Genomic DNA, 27,074 nt, shown 5'->3' with positions numbered 1-27,074 from the left:
TTTCAGTGTCCTTATTTTTCCAGAAATGTAGCTTAAAATTTCTGTGAGAATTTTACCCTTATACTCACAGTTACTATAACATGTACTTTCATAATAATTGCTCTGCTTTTTTAGTGTTAATAGCCTTGAAATATTTGTAGATTTATGTCACTCCTCAATTCTGTTGCTCTTGCCAGAGCTTCCTTCAACTTATCAATAACTTTGTGGATGTTCCAAGATGCCTTTGCTACTGCAGCCTGTTTGTGTTGCCCTTTCTTCCTGTCATACGGTACTGCTAACTCACACCTAATTTGCTTTAGACTATCATTTGAAAGTCTGTTTCAGCATTACTACTGTTAAATTTTCTCTTTCCCATTGACTACATGTGTGTTTGAATCTCATTTTGTAGTTTTCTTTTATTTCTCATTTCCCTATGTCTGTTTCTGGTTTTTTATTCCCTCCCAATTCAGCGTCTTCTGTGAATTTCATTAAATGTGGCATTGTCCTTGTGAGCAGGTGGCATTCCCACCTGCCCTGAACAGAGGATACACACAAGGAATATATTACAAAGTTGTTCCCTTCGTGGGGTTTACCTTTATTGTTAATGTAAGTGACATCAAAGCATAAAGCTCACCCTAAGCTTTCTCCTAAATATTGGCTATTCCTAGGCATTTCCATGTAGAACTTTTTCTGTCCTGCTTCCTCCAACTCAAAGAGACATTCCAGTATCTCATCAATCCTGGCTGGAGTTAATAAGGGTCCCCTGCTGATGTGACCCTTTGCATATTCTTATGCTCCCTTATCTCTTTGTTTGAATGATCAGCAAAGGTCACAATCTAGTACATACATTGTAAGCAATTTGAGGCAGGTGCTGCACATTTGTAGAGTATCTACAGTGTCTGCTTTCTGCGGAAAATGTTGCCCTTTTGTGGAAAAACCAAAAAACACGGGGTGTTTGGACAAATGCAGAAAACTTTCCAAGTGAAACCAAACTTTATTTATTTATTTATTTGTTTATTTATTTATTTTTATTTTAAATACAATGTTGAATTTTCCGTGTTGGGGGAGAATAAAATCCACATCATTTTTTGACCCGCTCCAGTCTGGGTGCTTGCATGCATACTTGCCTCCAGACCACTAAGATTTAATTCACTATGGGATATTCTGGATTTCCAATGTTTCTAAGTATAGTACTTTCTGTAAGTCTTATACCATTTTTGCAATAATGCCCTTTGCTCATTAATCGCTGTTGCTACCTCAAGAACACACAGGTTTTGTTCATGGTTTAGGGATGAAATAGTGGAGGAAGCAGACTTCAAAATGTATGCTATTGTTATTATGCCTTTAAAGAACGAAGGGCATGGGAAATGAACTCTTCTTTTCAGATGGAGAACATGTCTGTTTCACAGTGAAAGCATAATTTTGTACATGGCAAAAGGAGCATTCTTGTCATGTTGTCTCATGGGTTTTTCCCGTTTTAAAAAAAATTGAAACAAGGTCAGACATTCTTCAGAGTGTCAGGATAACACAATGCATTCAGTTTCCTTATGTAGCCAAAAATGAAATCAAAGCAGAGCTACTGCTGAACAATGATAAATTTAAAAGCTATAAAGCATAATTAGAAAACACCATAAATAAAAGTTTTTTATATAGGAAAAGAAGCTTAAATTCTTGTAACAGCCTATATTAAATAATAAGTCAAACATTTGCCTTTTTAGCCAATGCCTTTTGGGTCCAAATCCTTTCCTCTATTTTCACTTGTTTCTTCAGATGTATTTAAAAGTGCCTGCCCACTGCTCTTGACACTTGCACAGACAATTAAAATAAGCCAAATGTATAGGATAAAAATCCCAAATGCAGCAACTTGCCATCCACACTGACCCTGAATTAAAAAAAAAAAAGATGGCTTAGTGAAGCAGCCAATATTAAAAGGGGCAGTCTTTCTCATATTGCTCACGCCCTCCAAACTATCTTCTCCTCAAAAGGCTTGGGAAAGATTAACAAATCCAGGCCCTGCTTGACAAGTGGGGAGTGAGTCCCGGTGTTTCCGTCACAAGGAGAAATGAAGTTTTTATTTTCTTCAATGGAAGTTTCACCCATGTGAGCCAGAGAAGCATGGGCCTAGAGGGGCAAATTTTCCAATTTAGCCATGCAGCTCTTTCCCCGTCACCTCCAGCAGCCTCAGCGGTGTGGAGTGATTTGTCTTGGTCAGCAGGGACAAGCCTAAGGGGCTTTTTTAAGGGTTGATCCCCTCTTCTCCACCCTTACGTGGGCACTCAGCATCTTCATGGGATTAGAGGAGGGGACTAGAAAGGGTTTTATATCCACAGAATAGTGGCTGATTTGAATACATTAAAGGGTGTAGTTTATCGGACCTTTTTCCTTCCTAGGACTCCATTCCATGCTTGGGAGCAACTGTTCTCTTCCCCCTCTACTCCTGCCCCAAACTCCATTTTGGATTAGAGTAGGACTGAGATTCTTGGTGAGGTGCCAGTCATATTTTGGGCTGAGAAGAAAGTTTCCCTCCCTGCCAGACTGGCCCAAATGGTGTGGATTTTTTTCCTTCCTCTCTGCAGACCAGGCAGGTCAGTCAGATTATTCAGGTGTTTGTTGTTCCCACTTCACAGGGGTCCAGTGGAACTGGAATCACCATTAGGTGACTGTGTGGAGAGGGGTGGGGGAAGGGGGGGCGGTGCAGCTCCTGGTACAGCAAAGGATCACTCGCTTTCTCCGCCTCCCATATCTTCAATCCTTGTATAAGGGGAGGGAAAGTTGTATAAGGGTCTGAGCAATGCTGCTGAGACCAAGTTAAGGGTTTGGAGGAAGGATGGTGTGTGTATGGGGGGTAGTAGTCTCCCAGGTGGTATGGATTACAGATGGGAGATTGACCTGTACTGAATGAGTCATTGCCAGATGTGTTAAGTTAATAAAGTTGCATTCCTGATCATATCCCAGAATTTAGAGGTTTAAGCATGAACCCATAAGGTATGACAAAGTGCTTTGCCTAACATGTTGGGGTAATGTAAGCATCTCTCTCATCCCAACCACCATAAATTTAGTTGGGGTGCAAGTCTCCCTATACAGGCCTAGTCTCACTACAGCATGTACGGTCTTGGAACAGCAGTTGGATGTCATGGATTTAGCTGCAAGGTGGAATTTCTGTGTTCAGGAGATAGTTTGCATCCATTCCACTTCTTGGATATTGTGCCCAAAGCGTGAATTTAAATTTCGCTTAGTATCCTTAAGTAAAATGTATGCCCACCGGTTTAAGTAAAAAAAATAAAAAATAAAAAATAAAATAGTATTTATTTGTACTCCTTGTGCATGTGTCTATATATAGCTGCAAAAATGTCTGCCGCACAGGAAATAACCTGTTTGATCTGGGCATACTAATTTCCTTCTAATCCTCTGAAGTTGAGTTGAAAAATGTTGATTCGATTTTAAATATCAGAGTTAGTCTGTAGAATTGGACAAATAAAGTTCTAAAAAAACCCAATTATGAATATTTGTTCCATTTTAAAAATATACATTGGCTGTATTCACTTTTTGTGAACATTGAATCCCTTTGATTTGTATTGGTTAAAAATATTTGACTTTCACTTTCTTGCTATACCAGATAAATGCTTCCGGGGGAAAAGAAGAAAATGAATGGGAAGGGAAAACAGAATGTGAAAGACCAGTGTCAAAATATTAATGCCATGATCTGCTGTGCAACACATCCAGTGTGAGGAGAGGAAATTCTTCTCCTGGCTCAGCAATGCTGGGATTTTAAGAGATGGCCAGTCTAAAGTCCTTATAGAAATCTGCTTCAGGCCAGTCTTGGCTCGTACTTTCTTTCGTATTTGGATGACCTGAACAATAGCTACTTCCTATCCCTTCTGCACTAAACCTGCACACAAAGTAGCAAAGACAACTAACCGTAGGAAGTCACTTTTGTTCCTCTGCCAGCTCTGATAGTTTCTCATCCCTGCGTAACTGTTCGTAGTGTTTCAGGAAGAACTTGTTAATCCCTATAGGTTGTATAAAGTTATTCACTGTGGATGATCTAATTGAAGCAATTAACGTGTGTGTATTATCAGAGTTTAGTAACTGGGCCCACAGCCTCCTTATATGTCCAGAGTGATGCAAGTTATTTAGGAAAAGTGATGGGCATTTCTTCTTTATAAGCATGGACAAAATTAAAGGATATGCAAGATAAACAGATAATCAGGTGGTTCAATTGGGGGTTAATTTACTATTAGAAGAGCTTTATTATCTGCTCTCTTTTTTTTTAAATTAAATTTCTGTTGAAAGACAGTTTTTGCCTTGATGGCCTCTTTGTTTTGTCAGGTAATGACAATGGCTCTGATAAAAGGTTTTGTGGAGGTTCATGAGAGAGTACAGGGAAAACTTAATTAGCATCTGAAAGGGAGGGATTCATCTGTAACATGACAAATTCATAAAAATCTGTAGCTTCAATAAAAGTCAGAACTAACTAGGTTCATGATGGTTAGACAACATATTACAGCACCAGGGTGGTGGGAGTGTATGTATGTTCTGTGAGAGGTAATGTGGTTCAGCGGATAACAAAGTTGACTGCAACTCAGGCTATCTGGGTTCTGTTCTCATTTCTGTTACTGTCCTATCATATCTTTGAATCTCTTTCCTTTTCCACCATTTGTCTGTCTTGTTTATTTAGGCTGCAAGCTCTTTGGGGGAGGGAGGATTATCTCTCATTATGTGTTTGTACAGCTCTATCCTAATAATAATAATTTCACAATCTACTTCAGGACTGCATTTTCTGAAAGACAAAAATATGCATGATAGAACCAGTTGTTTTGTAGGACAGGACCCATGTCTGAAATGGGCTTAATCTCATACAACCATCAGACAGAAAACATTCTTTTTTTTTTTTTATCCTCAAATCATGTATTGTAGTAGCTCTATTGAAGATTTGGAACAAAATTATACTCTGTTTCTCCAGTTTAATACAGGAATAGCTGCACTGAAATCAGTGGAAGTTTTCTGGGTTATACTCATGTGTCTGACAGAATTTTCCCCTTGGAGCACAGATGTCTCTATAAATGAATTCTTTGCCATATCAGAGCCACTAATACAGTAGGTGAAGATACTGGTGACACTCTATTCTTTCCGTGCCATATTATTTATTCATATTTTTTAAAATGACAGACTTCCCATCAATTAAAATGCACAGTACAATAGCAAAGGCTCCCCATAAACATCCTCCAACCCTCAGCCCACTCTGGTCTTAAAAGCCCAAGAACAAAGTTTACCAAAAAGCTTCCATTGTCCCTACTTCCCTGTTTGCGAATTCCTGAGCCCTATTCTGTGGGTTTAAAATCACAATTTTTCTATTTTAAAAATGTGTTTTTTCTCTCCCATATTGCCTTGTGAAAGTCCCACACAAGCAACAGGGAAGAGCGAGTGTCTGTGTACATAGTAGATTATTGTTGGGATCTGCAGCATTATATTCAGAACTGGCATTCACTTGGTTAGAGAGAAACATATACAGTTGCATTCCTTTCCTAGGTCTTTGATTTGACATTCTCAGAAGTGTGGTTAGTGGCTAGAGACAGGGCTCCTGAGTTGTATTTGTAGTTATGCTAATGATTCGCTGTGTGGCACGGGGCAAGTCACCTATGGGGACACTTAGCAAGATCCTCACCCTGCTCTAGCCCCATTACCCTGCATATAAGGACTGTCATGGCATAAAAGGCCCTAAAAGCACAAGAACTACTGAAGTGATAAGGCTGCCTCCTGAGGACCCTATCAGGAGCCATGACTGGGGGCAGTCCCATAGCACTTCAGAGATTCTAAGCAATGCCACAGCTCAAAGGGCAGCCCAAAGAGGCTGCTGTAATGTAGACAGGCCCTTAATGCAGTCTAAGGTATGCAGCCTGGGGTCCCCGCAGCCCAGGATTGACAGAGCCCAAAGATGTCTTAAAAGCCTTCATAGCCCCTCTTCTTCTCTGCAAATCTCTCCAGCCATTTTTCTTTTGTGGTTTTAAAAATGTTTTTGTCTTTGTTACTGCTGTATGAAGACCTACACAAACAGGGAGACTGACTGGATACATAGTAGAAACAGTCAAATTTGACTATGTACTAAGTGATGTCAAATGCACACAGTGGACAAACAAAAATTCTAATCTCTTAAAGTAACCGCGGCCACTGGGAGCTGCGGGCAGCCATGCCTGTGGACGGTCAATGTAAACACTGTCTCGCGGCCTGCCAGCGGATTACCCTGATGGGCTGCAGGTTGCCCACCACTGCTCCAGGTACTGGGGCTCTAGGGCATAAGGAAGAGTAACTTAGAGGTTGGTTCACTACTAATAGCAATTTCTGAGTATCTTTCCCCAGCTGTGCTGTCGAAGCAGTGAGCACTGATTGTTGATGCAGATCTTTATTGCATAAACTACTCTGAGACTGTGCATTGAAGTGCATAGAAAATGCAATAGAGATCTGCACTGCAGGTGGGAGTTTTGCAGTGTGGTCCAGACAGAGAATTTTGCCTTATTTAATATTTCAGAAGTTTCTAACAAAATATATGGATTTCCCTTTGTATGCCAGACATCCAAAGGGGAGACACATGCTCTTCTGTTGTAAAGCCCCTCTTCCCCATTTTTTGTCGTTTTGATGTCATTGCTTGTTCTATTGCAATCATTTTCATTTCCTTATGTAAAAAATAAACTGGAACTGGAATCATTTTCAATGATTATTCACCTTAGTTTTCTTCCAAAAGCCAAAATATTGTTTTTGGTGGTTGTTGCTTCCTTTTGGGATTTTATCTGAGAAAAAGGCAAACTCTATAGAAACTGTATTTATTTGAGCTGTGCAGTAAATCGTGAATCATCAGTGTGTGTCTGGTAACTTACAGAAAGAAAACAACATTAAGAAATGCCTAGTCTTCTTGACCCTTATCAGTTTTGCCCAAGGCAACAATACTGCTTATCACATACTGTGTAAGAATCAGCTTCTGCCTTAACTACAATGCTGATATGTTCTGTAATAGTGGGCATTACCACTTAACAAAATGGAGAGAATTATTTAATCTCTTCTTTTATGCAAAATCATACATTGTGTTCATAAGTACGTCTCTATGAATGAACCAGTCAGGATCCATTTCTGATAGGTGGATGAGGTACCCTGAGTGAACGAATATGCTCTTTTCATGAGAGAAGCTTTGAACAAATCATTTTTAAATTTAAAAAATGCATAATAAACTATTTAAAATCATAATATAAAAAGCCATGTAACATTACTTGATAGCTTAGCTTCTCAAATATGTGAAGTCATATATTCTTTGTAAAAGGGAATTACAATAAAAACAACTTAGTATGGTATCCATCTTGACAAGCCAAGAAATACCAAAGCAACCGATTTACAATGGCCAACTTGCTACAGTATATTGTCATATGTCAGGCAGGACACTTATCACATCCTCTCAAATCCATTAACTTGTGTAAGTAAAGCAGTTGGGTGTGTGCTCTGATAATCTAATTTAGGTAATATATAAGTGATTCAATAGGTGGTGCTCTTCTAGATGAGTCAATATTGAATGAGTGTTCACTCCATAACACTGTTGGAGCGGGGACATTTTGTTGCTGATAGTGTCAACTTTTTCATGAGGTATAATTATTATTCTAAACACTTGAGTTCATTAAAGATCATGCTGACTTTGGTATCTTGGCCAAACTCCTTTTGATTACCAAAGTTTACCCAGAAGTTTCAGATTGGAGGGAATGTTCAGCCTAATTTGTCCTTAACTACTGATGTGTCCAGCTTCAGTGTGCTGTTAAATAGATGTCAGTTACCATGAAGTGGTAGGTGAAATGTATAATTTGAAGATATTATACTGTAGAGGAAATAAAATCAGGATAAGATATTGTTTAAAACTATTAGGCTCCAACATTGCAGATTCTTTGCAAGCAGAGATCACCATTGTTAATGGTAGGCACTGTGCTTCCCGTGCTGCAGAAAGGAGCTACAAAACTTCCCAGAAGTCCTCAAAATCTTTGTCTTTGTGAAACTCTTGACAAAGGTCTGGAACCTTTAATCCACCTAGTATCACGTGATAGAATATAGTTGTATATTGAATATAAGCATGTTGCTCAAAAAAGCCAGTGACAGTACTTATCAATGAGTTTCTTGATTTCTTACCGAATTTAATCACTGACATTGGCCACAATGAGTATTGAAAGAAGTTAGTCATACTGCTCACATGACCAGAGGCAAAAAAACAAAGGAAAACTGAGAAAATGCACTGTGGAAGTACATCCAGAATAAGGCAGATGGTTTGAATGAATGTAATATTATTCCTTTAATCATGGAGTTCTGCTAAAGTCAAAGAACAAGAATACATCTCAAACAGTTCTTGAACAATGACAGAATACTGAAATTGAATTACAGCCTTCAATCAGGTATTGTGTATTCGTTGTATATACAACATTATTTTTGGAAGCCAGTTAGGTGAATATACTGTAAGAGTCTATCAAGCCATAACTACACAAAGTTTACCCTGTAAGTGACATAAGACAGTGATTACATCTTGTTTATGTAGCTGGAAGTGGCTAATTAGAGCGATGCTAAATGATGTACAATAACTAATATCTATGCGATTGAGGTAGAAGAAAGATTAGCGTAGTCATTATGTTGCAGTACTCATACAATATATGTTTACTGATATATGCAATAAAGGACTACTTAGCATAAGGGATGGGTTTGTTTGGGTTTTATTGCATGTGGTTTTTTAAAGTGTGATTGTACAGCACCTAGCACAGTGGGGTCCTGGTCCCTGTCTGGAGATCTTAGGTGCTATGGTAATACAATTAATAAGTAAGTATTGCATAGGCCATGTCTACATGTACAACACTGCAACGGTGCAGTGTTGGTCTATGCCAACAGGAGAGAGCCTTCCCATCATCATAAAAACCCCACCCCCATGAGTGGCATAAGTTATGTTGGCAGGAGAAGTTCTCCCACTGATATAGCGCTGTGCACGCTAGTGCTTATGTCAGTGTAACTTATGTCATTTGAGGGGATGGAATATTCACACCTCTGCGCGACATAAGTTTTGCCGACATAAGTGGTTGTGTAGACATAGCCTTAGTTTTAAACAGTGTAGCTGTCATACTTAATGAAATTAAATTGCTAGACTGGGCCAGCTAATCAGGCTATGCTCTTTCCGTTATAGTGGTTGTACAAAGAAAACAAGTCTGTTCAAATGGCTGATCTATTCCTTGTTAAAATTCATAATAATCACATTGGGCCTGATTCTCTTTATTCACAATTTTTTACGCCCATATAATACTTTTGACTTCACTGGAGTTACTCTTGATTTATCCAAGTTTAAGTAAGTGGAGAATAAGATCCAGGATTTTTAAGCTACTATATGAATTATCTTCCGTGTCCTATTTTTGGAACTCTTCATCATTGTTCCTTGTAAGAAATTAGCATGGTAGTTCTGGGAGGGAATAGGTTAAAATAACCTCTATTGAAAAGGACAAAGAGTGTTAGCCTGCTGCTGTGTTATATAGCCCGTCTGTTCTGCCAAATTATTTTTGATGAGCTTCTTAGAAGTTGCTGCTTTTATTCTGGTGTAGGATTGTCTGTAATTATGTTGTAAGTAGCATTGCAAGAGTAAGGGAAGAAGAGGGAAAAAAAGACATAGGTCTTTTATGGGACCTTTTGTAGGCTTCTGTCTCATTATGTTAACAATCTGCCAAGAGAATGGTGTCAGATTTGGAGAGCAGACTAGATTGATTTACTTTTCAGGCCCTTCTACCCAGCCTAATTATTGCATTACAAATGGCGATTCTTTCACCCCTCTGAAGGAGCACTTTGATTAGTGTCTGCAGTGCAGGTGCCAGGGCCTGATACGGTAAGTGCATGTCAACTAGCTTCTTTCATCACATAGTCAAACTGTATAAAACAGCCATTGCATTGGAGGAGATGATGAACTGTTTTACACAGCTTATAAGAGCTTAAAATTGATAAGGTTAGGACAGTTATGGGTGTTGTCATCCCCCATTTTAATGCCCACTCTTGTTGCACCAGTAAATACAGGAATGACAGGTAGATGTAACATGAAAATAAAATTGGTGTGAGCCTGTAGTCTGTTATCACTGAATTTTGTTTAAAATTCAGGTCAGATTTTTTCCCCTCTTTCATGGACAAGGTTGAATGGTTCTAATTGCAAATTGTGATGTAGTTCCAATATCACGGGCACACTTATCAGCAGATGTGTTTAGTGATTTGACTTGTGAATTGTTTTGGCATTAAACAATAGTAGAGTGATTTTTCTTTTGGGCTGGTTAAAGATTTATTTATAAACAGCATTTTTAGCAACTTCCAGTTGACTAGACAAACACAGAATCACACATCAGACTAGACAAACAGTAAGGCCAGGCTGATCCTACACTTGTGTTGAAGTATTTAGTGTAAGTTCCTTCATAAGGAAGAAGGAGTCAACAGTAAGTGCCTGATCCCAATACTACTGAAGTCAGCGTGGGGCTGCTCATTGACTTCAGGGTGGTCCAAGGGAAATATCTAGGCTGATAGGATAACAATAAAAGCCTGAATATGCAGTGAAAATAGACAAATTTCTTCATGGCAAGATCTATTAAACTGTAGAATACTCTGCCAAGGGAAGTAGTGGCAGTCTCAGTGCTTGAATCATTTAAAGTGGACTAGACAAAGAACTGGAGAATTTTCTATAGGGAAATCCTGAATCTATAGGAAGGCAGAAATGGAAGAAAACTTAATAGGTCTCTTCCATTCTGACTTCTGAGATTCTATGAACACAGCAAACACTTTATTCAGATTAATTCATGCAATCTTTCCACATACCGTGGCCCTGATTCTGCACTATCTTGCACCTTTTGTAGTCATTTACACTTGTGCCAATAAGTGCAAAATAGATGTAACATATTTCCAGATGAGAATAGTAGCATTTTACATCCAATTTGCACTCAATTTGTGTAGGTGTAAATGACTACACAAAGTGCAAGGCAGTAAAGAAATCAAGCCTTATGTTCTGAATATATGTGAATTAACAGAAGGCATAGATTTATCTTTTATTTTCTAACTTGTAATTAACATCAAACATCTTTTCAGGAAGAAACAATAACTGGGGTTTTGTTATCCTTGCATTTTAAAAAAAAAAAGTAAAATTAAATGCAGAGGGCAACCATCTTGATTAGCCAGAAAAACAGGATCAGTTCACTTGATATATAAAAAGGCTGATGTGTTACTGTGTATTATGGCTGTCACGTGATCACATCTCCTTGGACTGTTCTTGTCACATCAGGATATACCAAAGTTATGAACTGACCAGTCACACCTCATTTGTAACTGGAAGTGCACAATCAGGCAGCGGCAGAGACGGGGGAAAAAAGCAAATACAATACAGTACTGTGTTAAACTGTAATTATGTTTATAGTAAAAAAAAAAAAAGGGAAAGCAAACCTTTTTCTTCTGGACAGTAACGTTTTAAAGCTGTATTAAGTCAATGTTCAGCTGTAAACTTTTGAAAGAACAACCATAATGTTTTGTTCAGAGTTATGAACATTTCTGAATTATGAACAACCTCCTTTCCTAAGGTATTCATAACTCTGAGGTTCTACTGTAAGTTGTTTCAATGATCGAGTGGATGTCCTTATTCTAGAGTAAGACGGACATTTTCCTTTACAAATTTTTTGACAGGATTTTGTTAACAAAATGGAAATTTTTGAAAATAAAAGTTCTTGTGGGTTCCTCCCCCCAAAATACTCCCCTGAAAACCTCCAAACTAAATGTTTTCTATTTTTCATTGTCAAAAAACAAAAAAAAAAAAGTTTTATTTTTGTTGTTGGTTTTTTTGTCACAGAAGAAGAAATCCTTTCCTGATAAGCTCTGTGGGTTTCCCACTGAGTCACTACTAACCAAATGCTGTAGACTGTTCTAAGGATGTTGTCCTTTTTGAGTGAGATACAAACCTGAGGCTTTGATTACTTGAGGTCACTACAGATACCATGGTTCTTTTCACTAGCCTATGAGTTAACTTCAGCTTCCTTGCTGAACGCTTACTTTGAGTTCTACCTATCTACATACCCCCTGAAGCTTCACTTTAGACTTACTCAATTATTGTCCTAGGTTGCTTTTTATTGTTGTGCATTATTAAACAGTAGGTCTTCATCTCTAATTTCTGTGATTTCATGAATACAGCAAATACTTTGTTCACGTTGATACATTCAGAATCTAATGGAAAGGGAGCATGCATGTCTGAATATGTGAAGATAGTAGGCACAGATCTGTTTCTCAGTTCTCTGACTTGGAATGAATGTAGTATAATTATCAGAAAACGACATTCCTGAAATCTTGAACAGTTGAATCTAGTGAATGTAGGTCCAAAGCTCATTAACTTAGAAAATTTGCTGATCGTTTCTCTTTGTCTTTTTCAGTCTTTCAATTTTAGTCTGTGAATATCCACAAAGCCTACAGGACGTCACCTGGATTAGATCTCTGACTACAAATTGTGCTCTTACAATTCTGATAACATTTTTTCAGACAGACTGCATGTTCCCTTTCATTGTAATGGGATAAATACAAAACAAAGAGACAGGGTGAAATCTTGGCTCCACTGGGACCAATAGCAAAACACCTATTGATTTCAGTGTAGCCAGATTTTCACCCAGTATATTCATATGTGGGAGTTTTGCTATTGATTTCATTGGGCTCAGGATTTCATCTTTGTCTCTGTTTTGTTTTTGTCCCATTAAAATAAGAGAAGGAGACTAGTTTTTTTCCCCCCATATGGAGCTGATTCAGCCATTCCCTCTCACTTGGAATGAACTCTTAGTCCACAATTAAAGTCATATTGAAATTAGATACAGTAGAACCTCAGAGTTATGAACACCAGAATTACGAACTGACTGGTCAACCACACACCTCATTTGGAACCAGAAGTATGCAATCAGGCAGCAGCAAAGACTGCCCCCAACCCCCACCCCCCACCCCATCACCAACACCACAAAAAAAGGAAAGTTTAAAAAAATTTACAAGGTAATAAAACTGTTTCGGTGCTTGTTTCGTTTAAATTAAGATGGTTAAAAGAAGAATTTTTCTTCTACATAGTAAAGTTTCAAAGCTATATTAAGTCAATATTCAGTTGTAAACTTTTGAAAGAACAATGATCACATTTTGTTCAGAGTTACGAACATTTCAGAGTTACAAACAAACTCCCTTTGTTCTACTGTACTAGTCAACGTAAGCTCGCAAGAATTTAGCTCAGAATCTAGCAATCACAGCAGTCAACTATACAATAAACATCCCTCTCCACCTATATTCAAAACTTTGCATATACTTTGTTCAGCTCTTTTGTTGATTATAGTAATCTCTGCTCTGGTCTTTTTACTCTCAACTCTCCAGATCATAGGTGTTGGAATTAAGGGTCCTGTGGGTGCTGCAGCACCCCCTGACTTGAAGTGGTTTCCATCATATACAGGGTTTGCAGTTTTGTTCAATGGCTCTCAGCACCCCCAGTATACAAATTGTTCCAGCACCCCTGTTCCTGATGCCAGCCTATCCAAAATAGCTATTGAGTCCTCTTCCACTCCTTTTTTTGTACTCAATATCAAGAGTGTCACCAAATCATGTTGATTTTCCTATATAGCATTTTTTAAAAATCAGTCCTTTCCCTTTGTCTCTACAGCTAAAATCTTTTTACCTGGCCTTTACTTATCTTTGACCTAATTTCTTACTCTACCCTTGCTCACTTTGCTTTGCCAACATGTGATGTCTCACCACTCCCATGATATCCTTCTCCCCATCTTGTTTCCAGACCATCTGCTGTTCTGCTGCAGCTCTGCAGGTACAACTCTGTGTACAACTCTGCAGGTACAATTGTATGTAATAGTGGCCAATTAACTTAATGTCCCTGAGCACAGGTAAAGACATGGCAGTTGAGGCTTAATCCTCTGCTGTTGTAAACCAGTATGCATTCAAATCAATTCTCAGCTGTAAGGAACTTCCAGAAGAATATAAAGCATTATTATGAACAATGATTAACTTTCTTTTAATTATTTATATTACTACTGTTATTTATAAAGTGTATACAGCATCATACAGAGTTAAGCCTTTCAAGGAGTGGACCACTCCATGCCTTTAACTGTCATTATAAACCTGTGCATAAATAATGGCCAAGATTTTCAAGAGTTACTAGTGAATTTAGGTTCCTGGTTTTTGGATACTCATTTGGCGTTGCCTTAAAAAGACCCAGAAGATAGTTGGTTAGCATATTATGAAGGCTCCTTTAAATTGTCTCAAGCTCTACACCCAAAATCACTAAACTTTTGAAAATCGTACCCAATAAAAATAACAACAACATTGTCTTTAGGGTCTTATAATGTGTTTGCCTTGTCCATGGGAGGCTCTCAAAGTACTTACAAACATGTAAGAATTAAGTCTCACCAGTAGATTTTAAGGAGATGGAATCCACATTTTACAATGGGAAACTGAGACACAAAGAGATTAAATCTGACCTCAGTTTTAAATATTGGCCATTTAAATGCTAACAATGCATGCAGGGAGCAGTTTCTCTTCTTTCTCTTGCCCCAGGACAAAAAAATGGCATAAAGTTACATTAATGCAATATTGGGGATACAAATGTAAATGCACAGAAATTAGGAAATAAAATTGGGTACTCTGTAGTCACAATAATCCACCTATAATGTCATAAAGCTCATCTTCCATACCCCATTCCCACCATCCTTCATCATTTCCACTCATTGTGTCATGTCTATAACATATGGTGTACGCTCTTTGGGGCTGGGATTGTGATTTTCCATTGTATTTGCTAAGTATCTAGCATGTCTTTTAACTATAAAAATTAATAACTATAAAAGCCGATGCTGTTCTGACTTACACCCCACACAGCCCCAGTGATATCACTGTTTGGCTTGCTGTGTAGATTTAGGTATGCTTTTAACTGCCTAAGTACTTTAAAAAAAAATCTTCTCTAACTGAGAGCAGAAGTTGTAATATGGGTGAGTTAATTACAAAGTAACCTTAACTTAATATCCTGACTTGTACATTTCAATTCAGTTCTTAATGTTGCAGTAATCTTTATTTTTCTTCACTCATTTGTTCAAAATGGAGCATGAGGAATACTGAAGTTGTGGCAATATAATGTCATGCTCGCAACTTTAATTACCAGGTAGCTTTCTCTTTCTGTATCATGTATCACATGATGGTGTTTATGCCATCACTCTTGACTTGTATAATTGTGATCTGAAACCTTAATTTGAATTGTCCAAAGGAAGGTTGAATTAACATCCTTTGCTAGTAAATATAACAGCTGGGCTTCTCTTCATTCCCCAGGCAATAGTTATTAGAAATTTCAAGTGTAAAATAAACTGTTGTGCTTCAGCGATCAGCTGGCATAGTGGTAGGTCTACAGCTGTGGAAAGTGGCAAAGTACACAAGAGCACAGTGAAGTTCAATCCTGCTATACCTCTGCTAACCAAAGCATTGTAAAATTTCAGGTTTTATGATGAATAACCACATACTTCATTATGTCATGTGTACACATGCCTGCAGTTAACAGACAAGCAGTAGGAGCTGGATGCCCCCTTATAGAACCTCCTATATTAGTCAGTAGAGGGTTAATGTGTTGTAGAACTGTTGTGTGTTTCTATTTCCTTGTTAGATAATCTCTGATTTTAATCTTCATTCACTAATTAGTGTGTATAAGCATGTCTTACTTTTGTGTCATTGGATGCTGTCATTCCAAGAATGCAGTTGAAAAGAATTTAGGACAATGCCCCTTTAAAAGAGGGGAGAGATTCTACAATGCTCAGTCCCCAGCCCAGGCTTTTCTCAAGTGACTAGAACTGTTTTGTCAACAGCTCCATCTGCAGCCCATGGGTAGCCTGTGTGCCTCACATTATCATCATGGTATATTCTCTCAGAACACAGTTGTCTGTTAAAATTAGATTTGAAAGGCAACACCTTAGAACACCTTTTTCGCGGTTGAAATTTTGGCAGTGTCAGGTTTTATATGATTTTTGAGAGTATAGCCGTAGGCTTTGTCAATGGAAACTTGCTGAGAAAGAAGCGGGGGGAAATGAGGAAGAAGCTGTCACTGTTGCTGAAGGCCTGCAATCAGGCATAATAAACTCTCCAGTCAGCTGTTTAAACAAGTACACAGCAAATTAAATTCATCTCTGATTTTTTTTTTCTTGGAAAAAATTGATTAATCTGAGTTTTTAAAAAAATAATATTGTAGTTATTAATAACAAAGGCAGTTTCTAAGCTGTCGTGTACTTGGTACTGTCTCCCTTGTGTTTTGAGAATGAGCAGTGCAGATCTGTCTGCCAAAGTTATTTGAATAATCTCTATGCCCAGCAGTAGTATCCTCAGTTGTGTTTCTCTAGCAAAAGCGTGGGTGAGGGGCAGAGATTAGTATTGCTTATGTCTATTTATAGTTGGGGTCTGAGGTTTTGCAACACTAGAGGGCTGTGTAAGTCTTTTCTAGTAACCTGTAATGGAGGTAGCTTTGTTTGTTTGTTTGTTTTTAATTTAAAAAAAAATGTGGGAAGATGTGGGGGATGGTGTTCTAAACTTAACTGTAACCTTTGTTTTACAGAACTGAGCTCTGGTAATTTAGAGGAATGTTTCATCTGTTGTTTGTATAATACACATATACCCCTCCATACATGCCTACATAGATGGGTTTTCTAGTATCCTCTAAAAGTCAACAAATTTGAGTCACTTTGGTTTGACTGGGAAGTGAATTGTAAAGTCAAGGATCCCTCACACACTACTGCCTACCAGCAGCTCCCTCTCTTGCTTATGCCAAGGGAGCTCTGGTTTAAGCGCTTCCGATGATCTCAACACATGGGGAGAGTCAGTCTCTCAGGTAGGCAAGTCTCAAGGCATTTAGGGATTTATAGGTCAAAAACAACACTTAAACTCCACCTGGAAAACTTGAGGCAGCCAATGCAGAATCTGGAGAGCAGGTGTTTTATGCTTACAAAATGATTCACAGCTTAACAAGAGGACTGCTACCTTCTAAACCAGATTGTTTCCAATTTTAGGTGTAGGCCATATAAAGGACACTGCAGTTGTCAAACCTTGAACTGACACAAGCATTGATGATGGCAGCAAGTGGTAAATAATGCTGACATTGCCTTGCCAGGTGACTTATAAAAGTGCATTAAAACAGAGGGGCAGTTTGTCCTGTTTAGTTTTGTGAATGGGAGTGAGAAGGGTGAAAGAAAGGGAGTGCCACCTCTGTAGTATAGTTTTCCATTTCTCCAGACCCCACAGAAGTCCATACAGGACATCATCATCCTGGAAACACATAGTATCAGCATGATCTTTCTATTCCCTGTCATGGGAACTCATGGGTCACACTGTCTTACAGATCTTGGGTAGGACAGGAGGACGGTCAGAGGCACAAGACCTCCACATGGGTCTCCCTATCATTAAGCAGAGCTCTTAGGAATCTTGATGGAACTCTGAGTTTAATTTATTATTCTTTATTTTTGTGGTTTAAATATACTGCTAGATTCATATGGGGACATCACTTATACCCCTAAGGAGGGAAATCTGGTAGAAACTGTGCAAGTTCAAACTTGGGTAGTTAAGTCCTCTATATAGGAAAAATCTGCATAGGTAGCTGTATGGATAGTTATAAGTATGTTTATCATTAACTTCTGATCTCTGAATAAATTTTTCACTTTAGAATTCTGTTTTCAAATGTTTTTACAGACACTTTGCTGAAATAGATTTTGTTTTATTTTATTTGCCCCTAGAATTGTATGGAGTACTGCATCTGTTATCTGCATAGCTCACTGAAAACGTTACTGAGCATCCTATTTATTAATAATGACTTACATGATATAGCACCTTTCAAATGCTTTATGAACTTAATTAGCTGAGGCATGCATTATTCATAGAGATACTTCACGTGCTGTTGAAATGCAGCCACCTCTGGGGTAGAATGTGGCAGCTGTTTAGCAATGTGCATCAACATTACACAACAGTTTAAAGCAGGGAGTGAAGAATACTGTATTGAATTGAAAATGTTTAAGAAATGTGTTCCCCTCATCAGCTTTTTTTAACTACAGTCCTTATTGTGGCCATAATCAAATGAATTTCATTTTAAATTAAGGGAGAAAAGCAAGCCTTTTTCTTGTGCTTCCACTGTCAAAATATAGTGCTGGCAGGATATGTTGTGATGGATTCATTACAAAGGAAGAAAACAATGTAGTCAGTCTGGGAAGGGGGGGGGGGAGCCACAAACACAGAATCAGATTCAGCAACTTCCCAACAACTCCGTTGGTTTTTCAGCTGTCAGCAATGATAACATGGAGTCCAGAGTAAACACTGTAAAATGGAACACCAACAGGAGCTTCCTTTCTAATATACTATAGAGAATAAAACAAACACAACAAAGGCAAGTGGAAAATGTGACACAAGCTCATGCTTTTATCACAACTAAGGGGAAACAAAATAGGATGTCAAAGTAATCTGAAAAATGGCAACTTTATCTTTGGAGAATGTAGGTCATGTTTGCAATCCACACGTGTTTTGTTCTGTAACTGCACATCATATATGATGTCATATTAGTGGAAAATGTATAGAGAACTTAGAAACATACTTTTTTGTTTAAGTAATGACTATAAAGATTTATTTAGTGATAACATTTTTGCTCAGAATCCCACAGAGCAGGGCTTAACATCCTGTGAATTGACCATTCCGGATGATGTCTCTGAGCTCTTTGAAACATTAGTGCATTCCTGGCATGTCCTTAAAGTATTAAAGGAAAAAAGAAATTATGTGATACCACAGTTATTTAATTTCAGTTATTGATTTAGCTGACTATATAAAAGGATTCCCAGAATTTAATACGAGTAGCATGACAAAACTGCATCCAATAGTTTCTTATTTGATTACACAAATAAAGTGAGAGTTGAACTTTCAAACTGAAAAGAAAATCACCCCAGAGGACTTCTGCACTTCACGAGAGGGATTGTGCAGGGGTTGGTCTTTGGTCCTACCTTATTTAATATTTTTATCAATGACCTGGAAGAAAATGTATAATCATTACTGATTAAGTTTGCAGATGACACAAAGATTGAGAGTATTGTAAATAATGAAGAGGACAGGTTATTGATACAGAGCAATCTAGACTGCTTGGCAGGGCCGCCCATGGGGGGGGGGGGCAAGTGGGGCAATTTGCCCCGGGCCCTACAGGGGCCCCACGAGCCCTGGCCGAGAATCCCTTTCCTCACCTGGCAGTGGTCCGGGTCTTCGGTATCTTGGCAGTGGGGGGCCCTTCAGTCGCTCCGGTCATCGTCGGCATTTCGGTGGCGGGGGGCCCTTCAGTGCTGCTGAAGACGTGGAGCGACTGAAGGGCCCCCCCGCAGCCGAAATGCCGCCACCGCAGACTTGGAGACTTGAGTACAAGCTCCCCCGCTTTGCCCCAGGCCCCCTGAATCCTCTGGGCGGCCCTGCTGCTTGGTAAGCAGGGTATAAGCGAAAAATATGTGTTTCAACATGGTCAAATGTAAATTCATACATCTAGTAACATACAGTGCGAGCGATACTTATATGGTGTGGGAATCTATTCTGGAAAGCCATGAGTCTGGAAAATGACATGGGGGGTCATGGTGGATAATCAGCTGAACATGAGTTTTCAGTCCAATGCTGTGGCTACAAGTACTAATGTGTATAAATAGGGGAATATTGAGTAGTAGTATACAAGTTTATATTATCTCTGAATTAGGTACTGGTGTAACCACTGCTGGAATACTCTGTCAGTTCTCTTCACAATTCAAGTAGGAGGTTGAAAAAATTGGGGAGGATTCAGAAAATATTCATGAGTATGATTAAAGGATTAGAAAACATGCCTCATAGTGAGAGACTCAAAGGCCTGGAGCATCACAGTGCCTACGTTTTAGTGACCCAGAAAATCACTGTAATTCACAAAACCTGAGTTTAGGTGCCTTGGATCCCTGTACAATGAATGGGGAGATATAGGTTCACAAAATGGTTATGCTAGGCAGGGAGCCCCCTAAGCATAGGCATGGGAACTAGTAGTGCGGGAGTGCTGCAGCACCCCCAGATTTTATGTGGGGTCCCGGCCATCACCTTGTGTCTGGGGCTCTGCACCTGGTACCCAGCTCCCGGCCCTGAGCCTGAGCGTCCGCTCCCTGGCCCTGCGCCCCGGGCTCTACTCCCTGGCCCCATGCCTGGGGCTCGAATACCAGCCACCGGCCCCATGCCCCAGCCACTGGTCCCACTCCTGGGGTCTCAGTCTCTGGCCCCACGCCCGGGGCTCCGTTCCTGGCCCTGTGCCCACTCCCAGCTGTGGACCCAGCCTCAGCCCCCTTACCCCTTTCTGGGTTCTCCCCTCCCAGAGACACGGCCCTTCTCCTGGCCCCAGCTCTGGGGGATAAGGAGAGGTGCAGACCTGGGTAAGGGGAGGGCATGAGGTAAAAAGTAAAAACTGCTTTCAGCACCCCCACTATTAAAAGTGTTCCAGCGCCACTGCACCTAAAATAACCTATCAGAGATGCTTACCAGAAGGGTGTGTGCTAAATCCCACCCCTCTCATGGAGATAGGTCCCTAAATCCAGGCTGCAGGAAGGTGTTTATATCTCCTAGTGATTTTCAGTTATGAACCATCTCCTAGAACTATGACCACCAGTTTAACAAGAAGCTGAGGGCATGGGGAAGAAGAAAAAGGAGCTCCTTTGTTACTTTTTAGCCTAGCGGTTAAGGTACTTCCCTGGAATGTAGAAGATCCCAGTTCAAGTCCCCCAATCACTTGATGGGGAAACAGGATTTGTTATCTCTCTGGTGATCCTCCTGACTGCTGAGCTATGGAATATTCTGAATATTCTCAGTTCTTCTGTTGAATCTGTTGCATTCTGGATAATAAATGAAAGAATGATTGAAGCAGAGAGACTGGACCCATGGTCTCCCACCACCCAGGTTTGTGTGCTAACACACCTGGATGGTGGGAGCTAAGCAGTGGACTACAGAGTCTCTCTCTCTCTCTCTCCAATGACTGTTCCACTGTGAATAAATCACTTGGGCCACGGAGAACGTGAGAGAACGTGAGAGCACTCACCCAGTATGTAAGAGACCCAGGATCCAGTCCCCCTACTCCAATGAGCCCCCACATCAGAATATCCTGTAATCCAATGGTTAGAGCATATCACAGGTGAGTTTCCTAACCACTGAGTTTAAAGTTATGAGGGAGGTCTTCCTCCTATCCCTCTCCTCCGCTGTTTTGTGTGAACTCACCTGTGGTACTCAATCCAATAGGCATCCTCTGAGCACACCTACCTGAGCAGGCCCTACATCTATCTTCCCCTGGTTTGTGAATCACTGTGGGAATTAGGCATCCAGACGCCTAGAGGGACACAGCAATCTGAATGCTCAGAGACAGAAACATAGGCATCTAGGGAACTTTTACTGGAAAGTCTTACTCACCAAACGAGTTTAGGTGCCTACATGGTTCACCAGGAGTTTTGTGAATTGCAGTGGTCCTGAAACTGGGATTTAGGCACCTAACTCCTTTTGTGCATCTGGGACTTAATCTATTTAGTTTATCAAATAGAAGGTTAAGGGCTGATTTGATCTCCATCTGTAAGTAGTTTCATGAGGAACAGAAACTTGACGATAGAGGGCTCTTCAATCTAGTAGACAAAAGTATAACAAGATACAATGGCTGGAAGTTGAAGCTAGACCTAATCAGACTAGAAATAAGGTGCACTTTTTTAACAGTGATGGTAATTAACCCTTAGAACTATTTACCAAGGGTTGTGGTGTATTCTCCATCCATGTTAATTTTTAAATCAAGATTGGATTTTTTGCTTAAAAAGATATGCTGTAGGTCAACCACAGCTATTGGATTTGAAGTTGGAATGAATTTAGGGAAGTCCAATTATTTGTTTTATGCACAAGTTCAGATGAGATGGTCACAAGATCCTTTCTGGCTTTAAAATAAATGATTCAATGAGTGATGCCTTATGTCACACTCTCTGGAGTGGCTCATGACTATGAGTGCCAACCTCAGGGCAGACTGTCAAGAAGCAGGCCAGAGACCCCAAACTGGTTGTATGTTCTACAGTTAGATTTCACCAACTAGGTAGCAAGTGTGAACTCCTAAAGCATTATAACAGGCTTACCATGGAGTCACAGACAGTCCTCTTGGGCATTCCAGTGTATCTTGCCACCCAGGCAAGCTGGATTTAGTGATAGTTGCTTGCCATACGCCAAAGATCACAAAATATTTAGGTTGCTTCCAGTCCCAAGAGACCAGCCACTTATCCAGGTCAATCTGTACCTTAGATCTCTCCCCTAAGACAATACATAATAAACTAACTAAAGATGTATTAAATAGGAAAAAGAAATGAGAAATTTATTACAAGGTGGAAGCAGGCAGATATATATGCACAGATGAGTTACACATCTTATGATTTGATAAGGTGACAGAGTTGTAGCAATCTGTCTGTACTGAATGTCTTTTAGGGCTAACTCAGGTTGACCCTGGCGATCTCTGCTCCCATTTCGTAGCCGGCCCTCTGAGAGTCCAAACAGCAAAAGAGATGAAAAATTTTCCTGTGAGCTATTTTTATTTCCTTCCTCCAGAATTCAAGGTGATGGGACGAGCCCTTTCGCAGGTGACCTCTTCGTGGTGAAGGGGCAGTTAACAAAGTCTTTGTATTCTGATGTTCCACAGTGGCCCATTTCGTTTTGATAGTGCTTATTGGTGGGCAGGAAACGATCCCTCCTGACTGGGTTCACAGTTTCAGAGCAAACATGTTTTACAGTTATAAAGCAGAAAGTTTAATATTATCTCATAGCACGTGATAAAGATATGGTAAGTGAGACTAATACATGCAGCAACTTACAAGCATTTCATAAAGCCTAAACACACAATGCCCATCTTAACCATACTAACACACAGGTGAAGCATACTGTTTTCCAGCAATGAATTTGTCAATTCTCAGCTGAGGCTTAAAGCCTTGGCAAGAACTGGCACCTGGTTTGCCAATATCATACACCTCTACCCTGATATAACGCGGCCCGATATAACACGAATTCGGATGTAACGCAGTAAAGCAGCGCTCCAGGGGGCGGGGCTGCGTGCTCCGGCGGATCAAAGCAAGTTCAATATAACGCGGTTTCACCTATAACGCGGTAAGATTTTTTTGGCTCCCGAGGACAGCGTTTTATCGGGGTAGAGGTGTCCTATAAACATGTTGTTGTTTGTTTGTTTGTTTTTATTTGTGCTCTAAATGCAATCTAAGACCTTGTGTTCTAGTTTGGAGTTCAATCCTGAAAACCTTCCAGGTGGAGAACTTCCAGTGAAATCAATAAGATTGGGGATGCAGGATCAGAAACCTTAATCTTCTTTTTTGCCTTAGCCTTCTTTGCCTTCACCTTGTTCCATTAGTCAGGGCTGGTAGCTCTTTTTCTTCATCTCCAAGCGTTCCTGTCAAGCGCACCTTCCGAACTGACACCGACCCTCTACATGTCTTCCTTCTGCATCTCAAAACACCTTTTTAGGGAATCTTCCTTATGGTCTCTTCCCCATAACTACTAGATACTGTAGTCACGCAGGATATGTTGGTCAGACATAGTGTCACATGACACAACCACCTCAGCTTTTCCATGTTGGGGACAACTTGCATCATGGCACATACCATTTTATTGCATAGCCTATACACATGTCTCTCACCTAGTGTCCACCTGAGCATTCTCATTTCTCATTAAAGATCAAGCTGTAAATATGAAATATAATTTATTTGGGTACGTTCAAGCTGTCTCCTGGTGTGATAACAAATTCCTCTCACAAGGATGAGCTTTTTTTCCCTTTTTTTTTTTCTTCCCAGATGTACAGCATTGAACAATTGACCAAGTGTGTTAAGGGGGAGGTGTGTCTTTCTCTGTAGGATTAGGTATTGTCCTGTTCCAGGGTAGAATGCTGGGTTTGATGGACCAGTTTATCAGGGCAAATTGTATATTCCAGAAACATATTCAACAAGAGTTACTGTCTGTTGTCTACCATCTGCTGAGCATCTGATGTCATTAAATTTAGTTGATGGATGCAGTCAATTCAGGTAGTAAATTATTCTGTTAAATATCATAATGGACACTTCCCCACATGAACACTGCTGCTGTTCTTACTTTTAGTTTTGAGATTTTAGTTATCTGGGAAATAAAACTGAGTAGAAAAGTTATTATCAAGTATTTTCCTATAATTAAAAATACCAAATCAGATTCTTCGCTGCCTTGAACCTTGTGCAGTCATTTACACCTGTGGAAAGGGGGTGTAAAATGAGGTCTGAATGATTACATTTTGAATCAAGTTAGCATGTGCAAATATGCTAAGTAGTAAAGAATAAGCCCCCACCAATCACAAATGGTAATAGTACTGTGGTGTCATCATGAAATGATAATCTAGCAAGTGTAGCATCACACTGTAAGTGTGTTTAAACCAGTGGTGGGCAACCTGTGGCAAGTGGACCGCACGCGGCCCATCAGGGCAATCCACTGGCGGGCCACCAGACAGTTTGTTTACATTTTCCCGGCCGCCCACAGCTCCCAGTGGCTGCAGTTCACCATTCTGGGCCTATAGGATCTGCAGGAAGCAGTGCAGGCTGCAGGGATGTGCTGGCTGCCGCTTTCTGCAGCTCCCATTGGCCGGGAACGGTGAACCGTGGCCACTGGGAGCTTTGGGCAGCCGGGCAAATGTAAACAAACTGTCTGGTGGCCCACCAGTAGATTACCCTGATGGGCTGCATGCGGTCCGCAGGCCGCAGGTTGCCCACCACTGGTTTAAACTGTTCTATGCTGGATAGTGGGGAGGCTGAATAGAATGTACAGCTGGAAATGTGTGTGTCTCTTGTTATAATACCTATTTGAATTTGTATCTCATGGGGATACTGGGGGAACAGTTTCATTGAGAACAGTAACTAGTGACAAGCATGACTTGTCAGTTAAGCCATGTAAATTGATAGTATGTCTGGACTAAACTGATGTTAGTCTGATCGTTTGAATGCCCGTTGGGCTAAAAGAAAAAAAAATACAAATTGGATGTGTCCGATAGGCTTGCTGCCATAATTGAAGCTTTCTTGATTGTGGACATTACAGGCAGCCCACCTTCTGTGTCATAACAGGCTCTAACATTGTATTTAAATGACAACTGCCAATGTAGGTTGAGTTCACAAGTCTGTAGTTCTCAGAGGTACTATAAAAATGTTAACCAGCCAAACCTATAACATTTGTTCCTAAGTGCTGTGTGCACTAATAAGGAGGAAAGAGCAGGAACAGTAGGCTTGATTCTGTTGTTTTTTCACTGCAGTGACTGGAAAATAGTATTAATCATATGACGTGTTATTTTTCAAGTTGCCTACAACCAACTTCAGTAATACTGTTGGGCCCATACTAAGCCGTTGGCAGCACCTGCAAAGCCTGCCTAACCCTAGAAGTATGAGCAGAGGATGGCAGCACTGGGAATTGTTATGTAACTCGGAGGGGTGGAGAGGGAATAGCTAAAACACAGACAGTACCAGAGTATCTCAGTATTAAGGGCTGCTCTACAGGGGGATACCTGGGAAAATTAATCCAAATTAACTAAAAGAGTGAATTTCAAATGGATTAGTTAATCCACTTTAAATCCCTGTTTGGTGGCTGCTATTAATTAAAGTGGCCTTAGTTTGTTTTAGTTTAATGGAAGTGAATTAAGCTAAACCAAATTAAGGTCTTTTCATTTTTGAATGAGGAAGTTCACACAGGAGTTTAATCCATTTCAAATTCACACCTTTAGTTAACTCGGATTAACTTTCCTGGATATCCCTGTGTAGACAGACCCTTAACCAAATATCAGTAAATAACACTGGAGAATTATGACTGCATCAACCCAATGCTGAATATCTCTGTCAATATTTCAATATCTTCCATAGAAAACAATCAGTCTGTTAAACTGTACTTGACTATTAGAGAGAGACAAGGTGGGTGAGATAATTTCTTTGATTGGACTACGTTGGAAGCAGATTGTGCAGTACCTGTAATTATTGTATGCTGGAATGGGATGTTAGTTCTGCACGCATGGTCACATATTTAATGAGGGGTCAGGGCGTGGCTTCCTGTCAGCATTAGTACAGGGTTTTCTACTTCCTGTTGAGGATTACATATCCCACCATGCCTCTCTTTAGTTGGAATTGTGTTCAAATGTTACCATGGTGTTCACATGCCAGGGTGTGTGTGTGTGTGTGTGTGTGTGTGTGTGTGTGTCTCTCTCTCTCTCTCTCATTTATACACAAACACACACACACACACACCCCATAGCAGGGATCGACAACCTTTGGCATGTGGCCCGCCAGGGTAAGGACCCTGGCTGCGGGAAGTGGCGACCAGCACATCCCTCGGCCTGCGCCGCTTCCAGCAGCCCCCATTGGCCTGGAGCGGTGAACCGCGGCCAGTGGGAGCCACGATCGGCCAAACCTGCGGACACGGCAAGTAAACAAACCGGCCCGGCCCACCAGGGTGCTTACCCTGGTGGGCCGCATGCCAAAGGTTGTCGATCCCTGCTATAGCGTGCGCGCGCGCGCGTGTGTGTGTGTGTGTGTGTGTGTGTATAGATAGAGAGAGAGAGAGAGAGCAATAACTACTATAAGATTTATGTAAATAGTTTCTTATATATATTTTTAAAATACCCTATAATTTGTCCATTATAACCAACAATAATTAAGTTCCATATCAACCATTTTCATGTGGTGTGGCTTCATTGCCTTGTGTGCTACATGGAATCTTATAAATTTATGCTAGAGTCTGACTATTTCTTCTGCTATTTGCTGCTTTTGCTGATTGACACTTGCCCGGCAGAGTCTTTAACAATGTAATTAGGCTATTTGCATTGCCTGGAATTAGGTGACCTTTGCTTTTGCCAGTAATTAGAGTATCCCTGCTGTACTTGCTAGTAGGCACTAACCAGGCAGAAAAGGTGACCAAGCGCCTCATTTAGTAAGCTACAAAAGCTTTTCAAATGTCATTAAAATGAACATGAAATAATTAACAATGTGTCATTTTATGGA

At 40.1% G+C, this 27,074-nt stretch overlaps 1 protein-coding gene across 6 annotated transcripts in view; it reads left to right on the top strand.

Moving 5' to 3' along the window:
- Positions 1-27,074, top strand: part of LOC112116495 (protocadherin-9) — an 883,541-nt gene that overhangs the window by 487,042 nt on the left and 369,425 nt on the right. For 2 of the 6 annotated variants that reach the window (XM_024214010.2, XM_024214007.2), the window contains exon 4: positions 18,279-18,296. The exons of the other annotated variants lie outside the window; for them this stretch is intronic. In XM_024214010.2, coding sequence (XP_024069778.1) covers positions 18,279-18,296 — 18 coding nt within the window. The remainder of the gene's footprint in view (positions 1-18,278; positions 18,297-27,074) is intronic. 6 annotated transcript variants of the gene reach the window in all.

This window comes from Terrapene carolina, unplaced genomic scaffold, assembly GCF_002925995.2.
Source record: "Terrapene carolina triunguis isolate 2854851 unplaced genomic scaffold, T_m_triunguis-2.0 Scaffold18, whole genome shotgun sequence".
Classification (NCBI taxonomy): domain Eukaryota; kingdom Metazoa; phylum Chordata; order Testudines; family Emydidae; genus Terrapene; species Terrapene triunguis.
This window is presented reverse-complemented; position numbering and strand designations above follow the sequence as displayed.